Genomic DNA, 11,663 nt, shown 5'->3' on the forward strand with positions numbered 1-11,663 from the left:
CCCATGCCACTTCCTCATACTGTCCTTACTCGGTTGGAAGGTGAATTAGACCCACAGCTGTATCCTCATTGCAAGGTCTCAGCACAGCCTTCTTCTCTCCCCTCTGTGTGCCCAGGTCTCTGGGGCCTGGTGAATAACGCTGGCATCTCTGTGCCCATGGCACCCAATGAGTGGCTGACCAAACAGGACTTCATAAAGATGCTCAATGTGAACCTGTTGGGGGTGATCGAGGTGACCCTGAGTCTGCTGTCCCTGGTGAGGAAGGTGAGGGACCCCATGGTCAACACCTCCAGTGTCTTGGGCCTGTTGAGTATTTGGAGGTGGGGCTACTGCATTTCCAAATACGGTATTGAGGCCTTCTCAGACAACCCTAGGTATTAGATTGGACAGAGGCCTTCCCTTGGTTCTTCTGTTCCTGTTCTTCTGGGGGAGCCTTTTCCAAGGGGTTGATTTCACACTGCCTCAGAGGCTCTTCTTTCCAGACATTCATTTAGAACCATCCTTTTTTTTAAATCCTTGACCAACGATATGTTTTTATTAATTTGGAGATGGGGGGCAAGAGGGGGAGAGAGAGAGAAACGTTGATTGGTTGCTTCTTATACACGCCCTGACTGGGGATAGAACCTGAAACTTTTTGGTGTATAGGATGACACTCCAACCAACTAAGCCACCTAGCCAGGGCCGGAAGCACCTTTTTTTGCTGTTCTAGATATTGGATGGACCCCACCCAATAAAGTTTGAATCATCCTATTCCTGCCCACAGTCAGAAAGCACCTGAGGCAGAATGGGAACCAATACTATTCAGCTGTGCAGCCCATTCATGTACATAACTGCTGGGATAATTGGGTTCTGGAGCCCTGTTGGCAGTGAAGCCCCAGGGAAACACTTTATTCAGAGGAGCTTCTTCATCACCTTAGCAGTAGAGACTCCATTGGCTACAGGGCTGAGGATGGCTGTGATGTGGGGGAGCTGAGACCACAGGCAGAGAGATGCTCCTTAGAGGACAGATAGCCTGGTGGTTGACCTGGATGGAAGAGAAGAGGGAGGGGATTTAGGAGTATGGGAAACATAAAAGGAGCACAGCCTGGCGCCACCAGCTGTCACCCATCAGCCTCAGATGCCAACTCAGCAGATCTTGGCTGGAAGAGGGTGTCCTCAATAGGGACCCTGAGAAAGAACACCAAAACCAGTTATTGATTTGTCTTAAAAACATAGATTTCCACTGATTATATTTGCCTTAAAGTAAAAGTTGAAAACTTGATTGAGGCCCAGTTAGTGAAACTGTGGCCTTTGGGAGCAGTGGGGCGTGGGTAGATGAGAGGAAGAGTCAGGTGCTTTAATGGTGGTTAATGGATGGGTAGAATGACCTGAGTAGGGATTTGAAGAGGGTAGTGACATCACTTCCTTCCTCCCAGAGAGGTGAGGGGCTAATGTCTCTTTTCCAGGATGTGTCAAGAAATCTGGAGTCACAGGATAAGATATAAGGATGGACAAACAAGTCCTGAGGCACTGGCAGGACCCAGCGCTTCTCTGGATGCATGAGGTCTCTTCTCCACCTGCCCTCAACCTGGGTGGACAGACGCAGGGGTGAAGAGAAAGCCAACAGCCTGCCCCATCAGCCTCACGTGCCATCTGTAGAGTATCTGTCCCCTCCTGTAGATTCCTGTGATCCCTCCATCTTCTGTCACTCCCCCAGGTTCGCATGCCCAGATCCCATCCTAAACTTCTCTAGTGGAAGGGAGTAGAATCACCTCTGGACCCCAGTCTTCCATTTTCTGAAACCTTTATTGAGCACCCACTGTGTACCGGTTAGGAATTCCTTTAATTTCTCAGGCTTACCGAGGCCCCAGCTCTCTGTCTCCACTGTTCTGCCAATGTTTTGAGTATGGACTCAACAGAGTGGGCATTTGCACACAGTGAAATATATTCTGGACTGAGTACAAATTGGAGTTGGGAAGTACTTGCTAGGTGTCTTAGTTTTCTTCTTTTAGTTTGAAACCATGGATATGGTGCTTTCAGTGCTACCTTATGTTATAGAACAATATCACTGTTCTATGTGATATAAAGAGTGAGGTGGGATGTTGCAGGGCCATTCATTCTCAAACCTGTAGTGAGAGCTTGGTGTGAGACTTAAGACTGCTGAAGATACAGAGATGATCGGGAGGATCCTCAAGGATCACTGCATTCTTCTGGTGTCAGCTAACTCAGGTCAGCTCATGTCTCTCACTCAAATGCCAAGCAAGAACCTCATGCTTCATCTGAAGTCCAGATTTGCATAACGTTCTTTACACACACATAGCCAAACCAAACAAACTGAAATAAAATAATCACTGACTCATGTAATACTTTTGCCCTTATGGGTGTGTATTCAGAAGGTTTGGACACACCCATGCCATCCTGTGTCTTTTTAAGTATTATGACTGAACATTGACTACATTCTCGTTTCACCCTTTCCTGCCGCCTGTCCCCTGCAAAGCCATGTGGCTGTACCTGGCAGTCCTCGTGGGCCTGTATTACCTTCTGCGCTGGTACCGGGAGAGACAGGTAGTGAGCCACCTCCGAGACAAGTATGTCTTCATCACGGGCTGTGACTCTGGCTTTGGGAACCAGTTGGCCAGGCAGCTGGACCTACGAGGCTTGAGAGTGTTGGCTGCATGCCTGACAGAGAAGGGAGCCAAGCAGCTGAAGGCCAAGACATCAGATAGGCTGGAGACCATCATCCTGGATGTCACCAAGACAGAGAACATTGCTGCAGCCACCCACTGGATAAAGGAGCGCACAGGGGACAGAGGTAACCCACAGATTTCTCAAGTCTGTTTCTTCTCTCTTTGTGAATAGAGGACTCTTTGCTACATGGGGAAGATTCCCAATGTGTTTTCTAGGACTTGAAATCATACTAGCTTTCTTTACCTCACCCAGCTTACCAGCTGAGCCACTTCTCTTTCTACTGTCCCCAACCCCACTCTGTAGTTTGGGGACAGTTTGTGCTGATGAGAACTCATCCTTGCAGAATTCCTGTCTAAGGTTCTAGATTTCTAGATGCTGAGTGCCCTGGGGAGATCAGGGCCCACTTTCTGGAGGAGAGCTGGAAAAGGGGCACTAGCCTGAGGCTTAAATGGGTGGCTGGGGGGTAGCACTGGAGCCCTGGCTCCTTTTCTTTCCTATTCAACACATTAACACATTCTTGTTGGTGACACATAATCATCTCACCAGGGAGTTAATATTACCCAATTTCAGGCGACAACCCAGATTTTAGGAGTGTTAGAAAGGAAGATCAGAAATCTAATGCTTGTCCTTACCTGAGGATCTTTTTTCCATTGCTTTTCAGAGGAAGTGGAATGGAGAGGGAGAGAAACATTAATGTGAGAGAGCCAAATGATTGGTTGCCTCCTGAACACTCCACGACCAGGGGCTGGGGATGCAGCCTACAACAGAGGCAAGTGGCCTGGGGCGAAATCAAACTCCAGACCCTTCAGTCTGTAGGCTAACGCTCTAACCACTGGCTAGGACGTCTCTCTCTCTCTTTCTTTTACTACAATTGTGCCTGTCATGTTAAGGGGAAAGAAAGCACACACACACCGATTTCATTTATCTAAGTAGAAATGTAAAACATAGTCAATGTGGAAAATACAGAAAGCACAGGGATAGAGAAAGCTCATCCACAATCTCACAACCTAGAGATAAGTGCTGTTAACATTTTGACATCAAGGGTATTATATTTTGCCCATAGTTTGTATTCTATTCTTTGCATTAATAGAAGATGAACAATTATACAACATAATGAAATTTCTTCAAAAACATTAATTAAAATTTTTTTTAATTTTTCAATTACAGTTGACATTTAATATTATATTAATTTCAGGTGTACAGCATAGTGGTTAGCCATTTACATGACTTATGAAGTGATCTCCCAATAAATTTAGTACCCACCTAGTACCATATGTAGTTATTACAATATTATTGACCTATTCTCCATGCTGAACTTTGCTCTCCGTGACTATTTTGTAAATGCCATTTCTACTTCTTAATCCTTTCAACTCTTTTACCCAAGCTCCCACTCCCCTCCCACCTGGCAACCATCCAGCAGTTTATTTTCTGTATCTATGAGTTAGTTTCTGTTTTGCTTGTTCATTTAGATTCCACATATAAGTGAAATCATATGGTATTTGTCTTATCTGACTTATTCCCCTCTAGGTCCATCCATGTTGCTAAAATGGTAAGATTTTATTCTTTTATATGGCTGAGTAAGATTTTGTTGTATATATGTACTACTTCTTTATCCAGTCGTCTACTGATGGACACTTAGGTTGCTCTCATACCTTGGCTACTGTAAATAATGCTGCAATGAACATAAGGATGCATACATCTTTTCAAATTAGTGGTTTGGATTTCTTTGGAGAAATATCTATCAGTGGGATATGGTCATATGGTAGTTCTATTTTTAATTTTTTGAGGAAACTCCATACTGTTTTTCATAGTGGGTACACCAAGTTGCAATCTCACCAACCTTGCACAATGGTTCCCTTTTCTCCACTTCCTCACCAACATTTGTTGTTTGTTGATTTTTTATAGCCATTCTGATGGATGTGAGGTGATATTTCATTGTGGTTTTACTTTGCATTTTTCTGATCATTAGTGATGTTGACCATATTTTCATATGTCTATTAGCCACCTGTATATCCTCTTTGGATAAATATCTATCAGATTCTCTGCTCATTTTTAACCAGATTGTTTGTCTTTTTGGTGTTAAGATGTAGGAATTCCTTATATATTTTGGATATTAACCCCTTACTGGATATGTCATTGGTATCTTCTCCCATTCAGTAGGTTGTCCTTTTGTTCTGTTGATGGTTTCTTTTGCTGTGTAAAACCTTTTTAATTTGATGTGCCATTTGTTTACTTTTTTCTTTTGTTTCCCTTGTCTGAGGAGACATATCCAAAAAATATTGCAAAGAACAATGTCAAAGAGTTTACTGTCTATGTTTTTCTTCTAGGAGCTTTATGGTTTTGAGTCTTACATATAAGTTTTTAATTAATTTTGAGTTTATTCTTGTATTGGGTGTAAGTAAGTGGTGTAGTTTCATTTGTTAGCACGTGTCTGTTCAGATTTCCCAACACCACTTATTGAAGAGACTGTTTTTATCCCTTTGCATATTTTTGCCTCCTTTGTCATAGATTAATTGACCAGGTAAGTGTGTGTTTAAATCTGGGCTCTCTATTCTGTTCCATTGATCTATGTGTTTGTTTTTATGTCATTACCATGTGTTGTTGGTTTTTTATTGAATTTGTTGGGGTGATATTGGTTAATAAAATTATATAAATTTCAAGTATACAATTCTGCAATACATCATTTGTATATTGTATTGTGTGTTTACCACCCCAAGTCAAGTCTCCTTCCATCACCAATTATCCCCTCTTTACCCTCTTTTACCTCCCTCAGTCTCCCTTCCCTCTGGCAATCATCATACTGTTATCTGTGTCCATGAGTCTTTCTTTTTTTTCTTTGCTTAATCTCTTCACCCATCTCACCCAACCTTCAGTCCCCTTTCTTCTGACAGCTACCTTGCTCTTTTGATTACTATAGCCTTGTAGTAATGTTTGATATGAGATAGCATGATACTTCCAAATTTGTTATTCTTTCTCAAGATTGCTTTGGCTAGTCAGGGTCTTTTGTGGTTCCATATAAATTTTAGGATTATTATTTCCAGTTCTGTGAAAAATGCCAGTGGTATTTTGATAGGGATTGCATTGAATTTATAGATTGATTTTAGTAGTATGGACATTTTTTTTTTATCCTCACCGGAGGATACTTTTTCCATTGCTTTTCAGAGAGAGTGGAAGGTGGGGGGGGGGCGACGAGAGAGAGAGAAACATCAATTGGTTGTCTCCAGCACATGCCCCAACGGGGGGCTGGGGATCGAGCCTGCAACCAAGGTATATGCCCTTGGCTGGAATCTAACCCAGGACCCTTCAGTCCATGGGCCAACACTCACCACTGAGCCAAACTGACTAGGGAAGTATGGACATTTTAACAAGGTTACTTCTTTCTATCCATCAGCATAGTACATGCTTCTATTTATTTGTATCTTCTTCAATGTCTTTCTTCAACGTCCTATTGTTTTCTGAGTACAGGTCTTTGACCTCTTTGGTTAAATTTATTCATAGGTTTGTTTGTTTTTTAATGAGATTTTAAATGGGATTGCTTTCTTAATTTCACTTTCTTATGGGTCGTTATTGGCATATAAAAATGCAACTGAGCCAAGCCGGTGTGACTCAGTGGTCGAGCATCATCCTGTGCACCAAGAGGTTGCTGGTTCGATTCCCTGTTGGGGCACATGCTTGGGTTGCAGGCTTGATCCCCAGTATGGGGCATGCAGGAGGCAGCCAATCAATGTTTCTCTCATCAGTGTTTTTTATCTCTTTCTCCCTCTCCTTTTCTCTCTCTAAAAGCAATAAAAGCATATTTTTAAAAAACGCAACCAGGCCCTGGCCGGGTGGCTCAGTTGGATGGAGTGTCGTTCCATACACCAAAAGGTTGCCAGGTTAATTCCCTGTCAGGGCACATACCTAGGTTGTGGGTTAGATCCCCGGTCGGGATGCATACGGGAGGTAACTGATAGATGTTTCTCTCACACATTTATGCTTTTCTCTCTCTCTTTCTCCTTTCTTCTTTCTCAAATCAATAAACATACCCTCAGGTGAGGATTTAAAAAAATGTTTTCATGCAACTGATTTCTGAATATTAGTTTTTTATCACGCTACTTTTACTGAATTCATTTATCAGTTCTAATAGTTTGTTTGTGGACTCTTTGAAGTTTTATCTGTATAATATCATCTCCTATGTACCCTTTCCAATTGGATGCCTTTTTATTTCTTTTCTTGTCTGATTGCTGTGGCTAGGACTTCCAAAACTGTGTTGAAGAGAAGTGGTGAAAAAGATCATCCTTGTCTTGTTTCTGATTTTAAGGAAAACAAAAACCTTCATTTTTAATAATAGAGAATATTCTTTCTTTCTGAGTAACATTATTTACAATAGCAGTATCTTATGGTATGATATAAAATTGTTTCCTATTTTTTATTCATCATAGTCAACATAAATGATATCTTGGGAAACTTTTTTTTTTTTACCCAAGTCTCTATAACTATGTGCATTGATTCAGTTCTTAGAAGGAATATATGTGGTGTGAGAATGTGACTCCTATAAGGGCAGGGTGTATCTGAGCAAGCCAGAGACTCAGCTCTTGGGGTCAGTATTTCCAGATTCCCACTGCCAGCCCTTGCCCTGTGTCCTCCTAATCCCTGCTCCTGTTGCCCTGACGGTGGTGGTTGGTAAATTTTTCCATCCTCAGGACTATCATTGCTCTTGCAGAGAGGTTTCCATGAAGCTGGGTAAATGGTCATCCAGGGGGTGGGAGGAGAGTGGCTTACTGTGTAGGTGGGAGGAAAGGGTGGTATTGTCTGGGGCTGAGAGTGAAGTCCATGCTTGAGTGAGGGAGAGGCAGCCTTGGGTCTCCCTCGAAGCCTGCCCTTGGAATTCTCAGAGCTTCCTGCAGGATCATTGTTCCATATTACCACAGTGTGTGTCCAAGCCCAGTTCCTGAGGTCAATCCCAATCCTATTCTACACATTACTCCACACCTGAGATTTCTGGTCTGTTTTACCCAACCAAAGTTCACCATCTTTAATCTTGTCATTTATAAAAGTGGTTTTCTTCCTTTCTTCCTCTTCATTCTTCATCCTCTCTCTGTCTGTGTCTCTTTCCCTCATCGGGACAGAATTGATGTGGGAAAACCCAAACATGGCTCTCTGTGAGCCATACTGTGGACTCACTAGATTTCCGTAAAATCAGTCTTGCCTCATCAAATCTTTCCCTTCTGTGTGCCCAGGTCTCTGGGGCCTGGTGAATAATGCTGGCATCTCTGTGCCCACGGCACCCAATGAGTGGCTGACCAAACAGGACTTCATAAAGATTCTCAGTGTGAACCTGTTGGGGGTGATTGAGGTGACCCTGAGTCTGCTGTCCCTGGTGAGGAAGGCGAGGGGCCGCGTGGTCAACGTCTCCAGCGTCTTGGGTCGTTTATCCTTGCTTGGTGGCGGCTACTGCATCTCCAAGTATGGCGTTGAGGCCTTCTCGGACTCCCTCAGGTATTGGACAGGACAGAGGCCCTCCCTTAATTCTGCTTCTGTTCTTGGGGGGGAACCTTTTCCAAAGGGTTGATTTCAACACAGCCTCAGAGGTTCTTCCTTCCAGATCCTTCTCTCTTGCTTTGTGCCAGGCATTCATTGGGAAGCACATTTTTATTTTCTAGGGTTGAGATGGGCCTTGGGGCAATAGAATTGATTCAACCTGTTCCTGCCCACAGTCAGAAAGCATCTGAGGCAGAATGGGAACCAATACTATTCAGCTGTGCAGCCCATTCATGTACATAACTGCTGGGATAATTGGGTTCCGGAGCCCTGTTGGCAGTGAAGCCCCAGGGAAGCACTTTATTCAGAGGAGCTTCTTTATCACCTCAGCAGTAGAGACTCCACTGGCTACAGGGCTGAGGATGGCTGTGATGTGGGGGAGCTGAGATTGCAGGCAGAGACATGCTCCTTAGAGGACAGATGGCCTGGAGGTTGACCTGGGTGGGAGAGAAGAGGGAGGGGCTTGAGGAGCATGGGAAAGATAAAATAAGCACAGTTCAGTTTTTGTTTGGTTGTTTTTTAAAAAAATATGTTTTGCCCTGCCGGGCGTGGCTCAGCAGTTGAGCATCGACCTAGGATCCAGGAGATCGGGGTTCGATTCCCGGTCAGGGCACATGCTCGGGTTGCGGGCTAGGCAGCTGATCAATGACTCTCTTATCATTGATGTTTCTATCTCTCTCTCTCCAACCTCCTTTCCTCTCTCTGAAATCAATAAAGATATATTTTTTTAAAATAAAAAATAAATAAATAATATATTTTTATTGATTTCAGAGAGAAGAAGGGAGAGGGAGAGAGAGAGAAACATCAATGATGAGAGAGAGTCATTGATCAGCTGCCTCCTGCATGCCCTCTACAGGAGTTCGAACCCACAACCTGGGCATGTGCCCTGACCGGGAATGGAACCATGACCTCCTGGTTCATGGGTCTATGCTCAACCACTGAGTCATGCCAGCCAGGCCACTGCTCAGTTTTTGATTGCATATGACAGAAATACAAGGAGATATGATTTAAATGGTGCTTTGCAGCGTAAGTGGTAGGATTTAGAGTTATAAGCAAATGTATATAAATACTTATAAAAATACTCAAACTCTGTAGAGAGGCAATACTATCATAAGCTTTCTCCTCCCGTTTTCTGTACTTCACAACTCCCCAGACTTTTGAACTTAATCTCCTGCAATCTTATATTGCTGTTTTATTGGATTGGTTTTTATCTTTTCAGGTGTTGTTTTCTTTTATAAGACCTCTGAAGTCTTTGCCCTCTGTCTGTGTGCCTTGCAGGAGGGAGCTCTCCAAATTTGGGGTGAAAGTGTCTATCATTGAGCCCGGATACTTCAAGACTCTTATGACCAGTACTGAGATGATTTCTAAGAGCTTACAGGAGTCGTGGGATCACGCCTGTCCAGAGGTCAAGGAGGCCTATGGGGAGAAGTTTTTGGCATCCAGTGAGTGAGCTGTGTGAATCATGAAGACAGAAGGAAACCATTTTCCAGAAGCCTAGGTTCATAATTAGTACCTCCTACAGTCTCCAGTCCAACCTCTGTGCTCTGAGTTACCCACGAACAGGGGACCTTTAGTTCTACCTCCATGGCCGTATGTGGTCAACTGGTAACCTAACGAAAGGACCCAGGCTTATTAGACCTGGCACCACTGTCTTATGTGAACTTATTTTGTTAAGGAGGAAACTAAAGCCAGAGAGAAAAGACTCTCATGAACTCCTGGTTAGCTAGTGTTAGAGGAGCTGGCTTTCAGGCACTTAGATTTCTAGTATTTGTGGACACCTTCAGTTTATGTGTTCCAGATATTCCCAGGAATAAAGCCAGAGGTGGATGAGAGTGACACAGTTGTGCCTGGGGTAGGAGGGAGGCAGTCTCTAAGGAATTTGGGTGGATTCAATGTAGGGGGCCAGGAATTCTAGAAACTATTTCTGCAAATTGCTCTTAATGTGGGAGTGGTTGGAGATGGGAAGACATCTTATCTTGATCCTTTCTCATTCTGGACAGACATGAAATTAATTGGATCTTTGGATAAAAATTGCAAGAAGGATCTATCCTTGGTGACAGACTGCATGGAACATGCTTTGACTGCCTGCCATCCCCGCACCCGATACGTAGCTGGCTGGGATGCCAAGCTCATCTACATTCCCATGAGCTACATGCCCACCTTCCTGGTGGATGCCATCAACCGCTGGAATACCCCAACACCTGCGAAGGCTGTGTGACCCAAGACTGTGATGCATTGTAAGGCAGAACTGGGTACTGTGTGAGAGAGGGGATGCACCTGTACAGAGAAGTATGGTGCATTTTGTTCACATTTTCAAGTAATGTTATTGAAGTAAAATTAAAGAATTGAATCAAAGAATATGCATTTCTTTGAAGTCAGGGAAGGTTTCTGAGCAGGGCAGGGACTAATACTGCAGAATCTTGTTCTGTTTCCAATATTCCCAAGGTCAAACCCTGTTAACCCCCACTCCCTTCACCATCCCCAACTCACCGAAAACCTCGTGTTATCATCATAACTAGCTAGTTATTAATATAAGGAAGGAAGCAAAAGGGAATCAAATAATAAGCTTAATAAACTAGGAAGCTGAATCAAGCATTAAGCTTAATAAACTGGGAAGCTGAAGAAGATATCAGGACAACATTCCATTGAGTTTGCTGGGAAGCTATAGCATAAACGGATTCATTCACACACTCCAGGGGACTGCCACCCAGGAGACTTAATCCTCACAGCAGGCTGGGAAATCTCCCCTGAGGCGCCCGCCCAGCCTGGATTCCCACAGGAAGGGGGAGGGGAAATTCCTCCGCTGGGCACATGCGCAGTAGAAACCAGATTACGTAACAGAACTTTTGGACATGCGCAATAAAAGTCAAGCTAGCGCTGGAGCGGGGAGTACGGTGTTTCCTTTTGGACTTGCGCAGTGAGAGCCAGGGTGACGACGTAGAGGAGCCGAGCCTAGCCTGGGAAAAACTGGGAGGTGTTCGGATTGGATAGAGGCCATGGAACCCCCGGAGGTACAGGAAAAGGATTGGTTGGGAGGAGGGCCCGACTCAAGCCCGGGAAGAATCAGAAAATTGGATTTGATGGTTAGAATGGCACCTTGCTCTTTACCCTGAGCCAAGAAAATATGGAGGATTAACTGGAGCCCTGTGGCAGTTGCTTATAGAGCCTGCCCGCCCTCTATGTCCCCTGAGGGTGTATTAATTCTCTTAATACCAAGTAAAATCTTGCCGTCACGTTTAAACTTCCACACGGGTGTGCTATTTGAAACAATGCAAAAGAACTTGTTTTCACCAGTAACACCAGCACCTGCTGATTTGAGGTCTGAGGGCCTGTACCCCAATCCTCGTTGCCTGTCGTCGTCCGTCCGTGTCCCCGCCCCCCTCCCGTCTCTGCCGCGGAGGTTTCCTGAAAGCTGAGTGGGTTAGGGAACTAGGGGGACTGGGCAAGGGTGGCCTTTGGGAGGGTGAAAGGAGACG

General features: G+C 44.2%; 1 protein-coding gene across 1 annotated transcript; it reads left to right on the top strand.

Moving 5' to 3' along the window:
- Positions 1-2,478: 2,478 nt before the first annotated feature.
- RDH16 (retinol dehydrogenase 16) lies at positions 2,479-10,405 on the top strand. Its single transcript, XM_087813887.1, has 4 exons — positions 2,479-2,791; positions 7,887-8,145; positions 9,466-9,629; positions 10,188-10,405. The coding sequence occupies exons 1-4, from the start codon at positions 2,479-2,481 to the stop codon at positions 10,403-10,405; spliced, it is 954 nt and encodes a 317-aa protein (XP_087670013.1).
- Positions 10,406-11,663: the final 1,258 nt, after the last annotated feature.

This window comes from Miniopterus natalensis, chromosome 2 (assembly GCF_054644295.1).
Source record: "Miniopterus natalensis isolate mMinNat1 chromosome 2, mMinNat1.hap1, whole genome shotgun sequence".
Classification (NCBI taxonomy): domain Eukaryota; kingdom Metazoa; phylum Chordata; class Mammalia; order Chiroptera; family Miniopteridae; genus Miniopterus; species Miniopterus natalensis.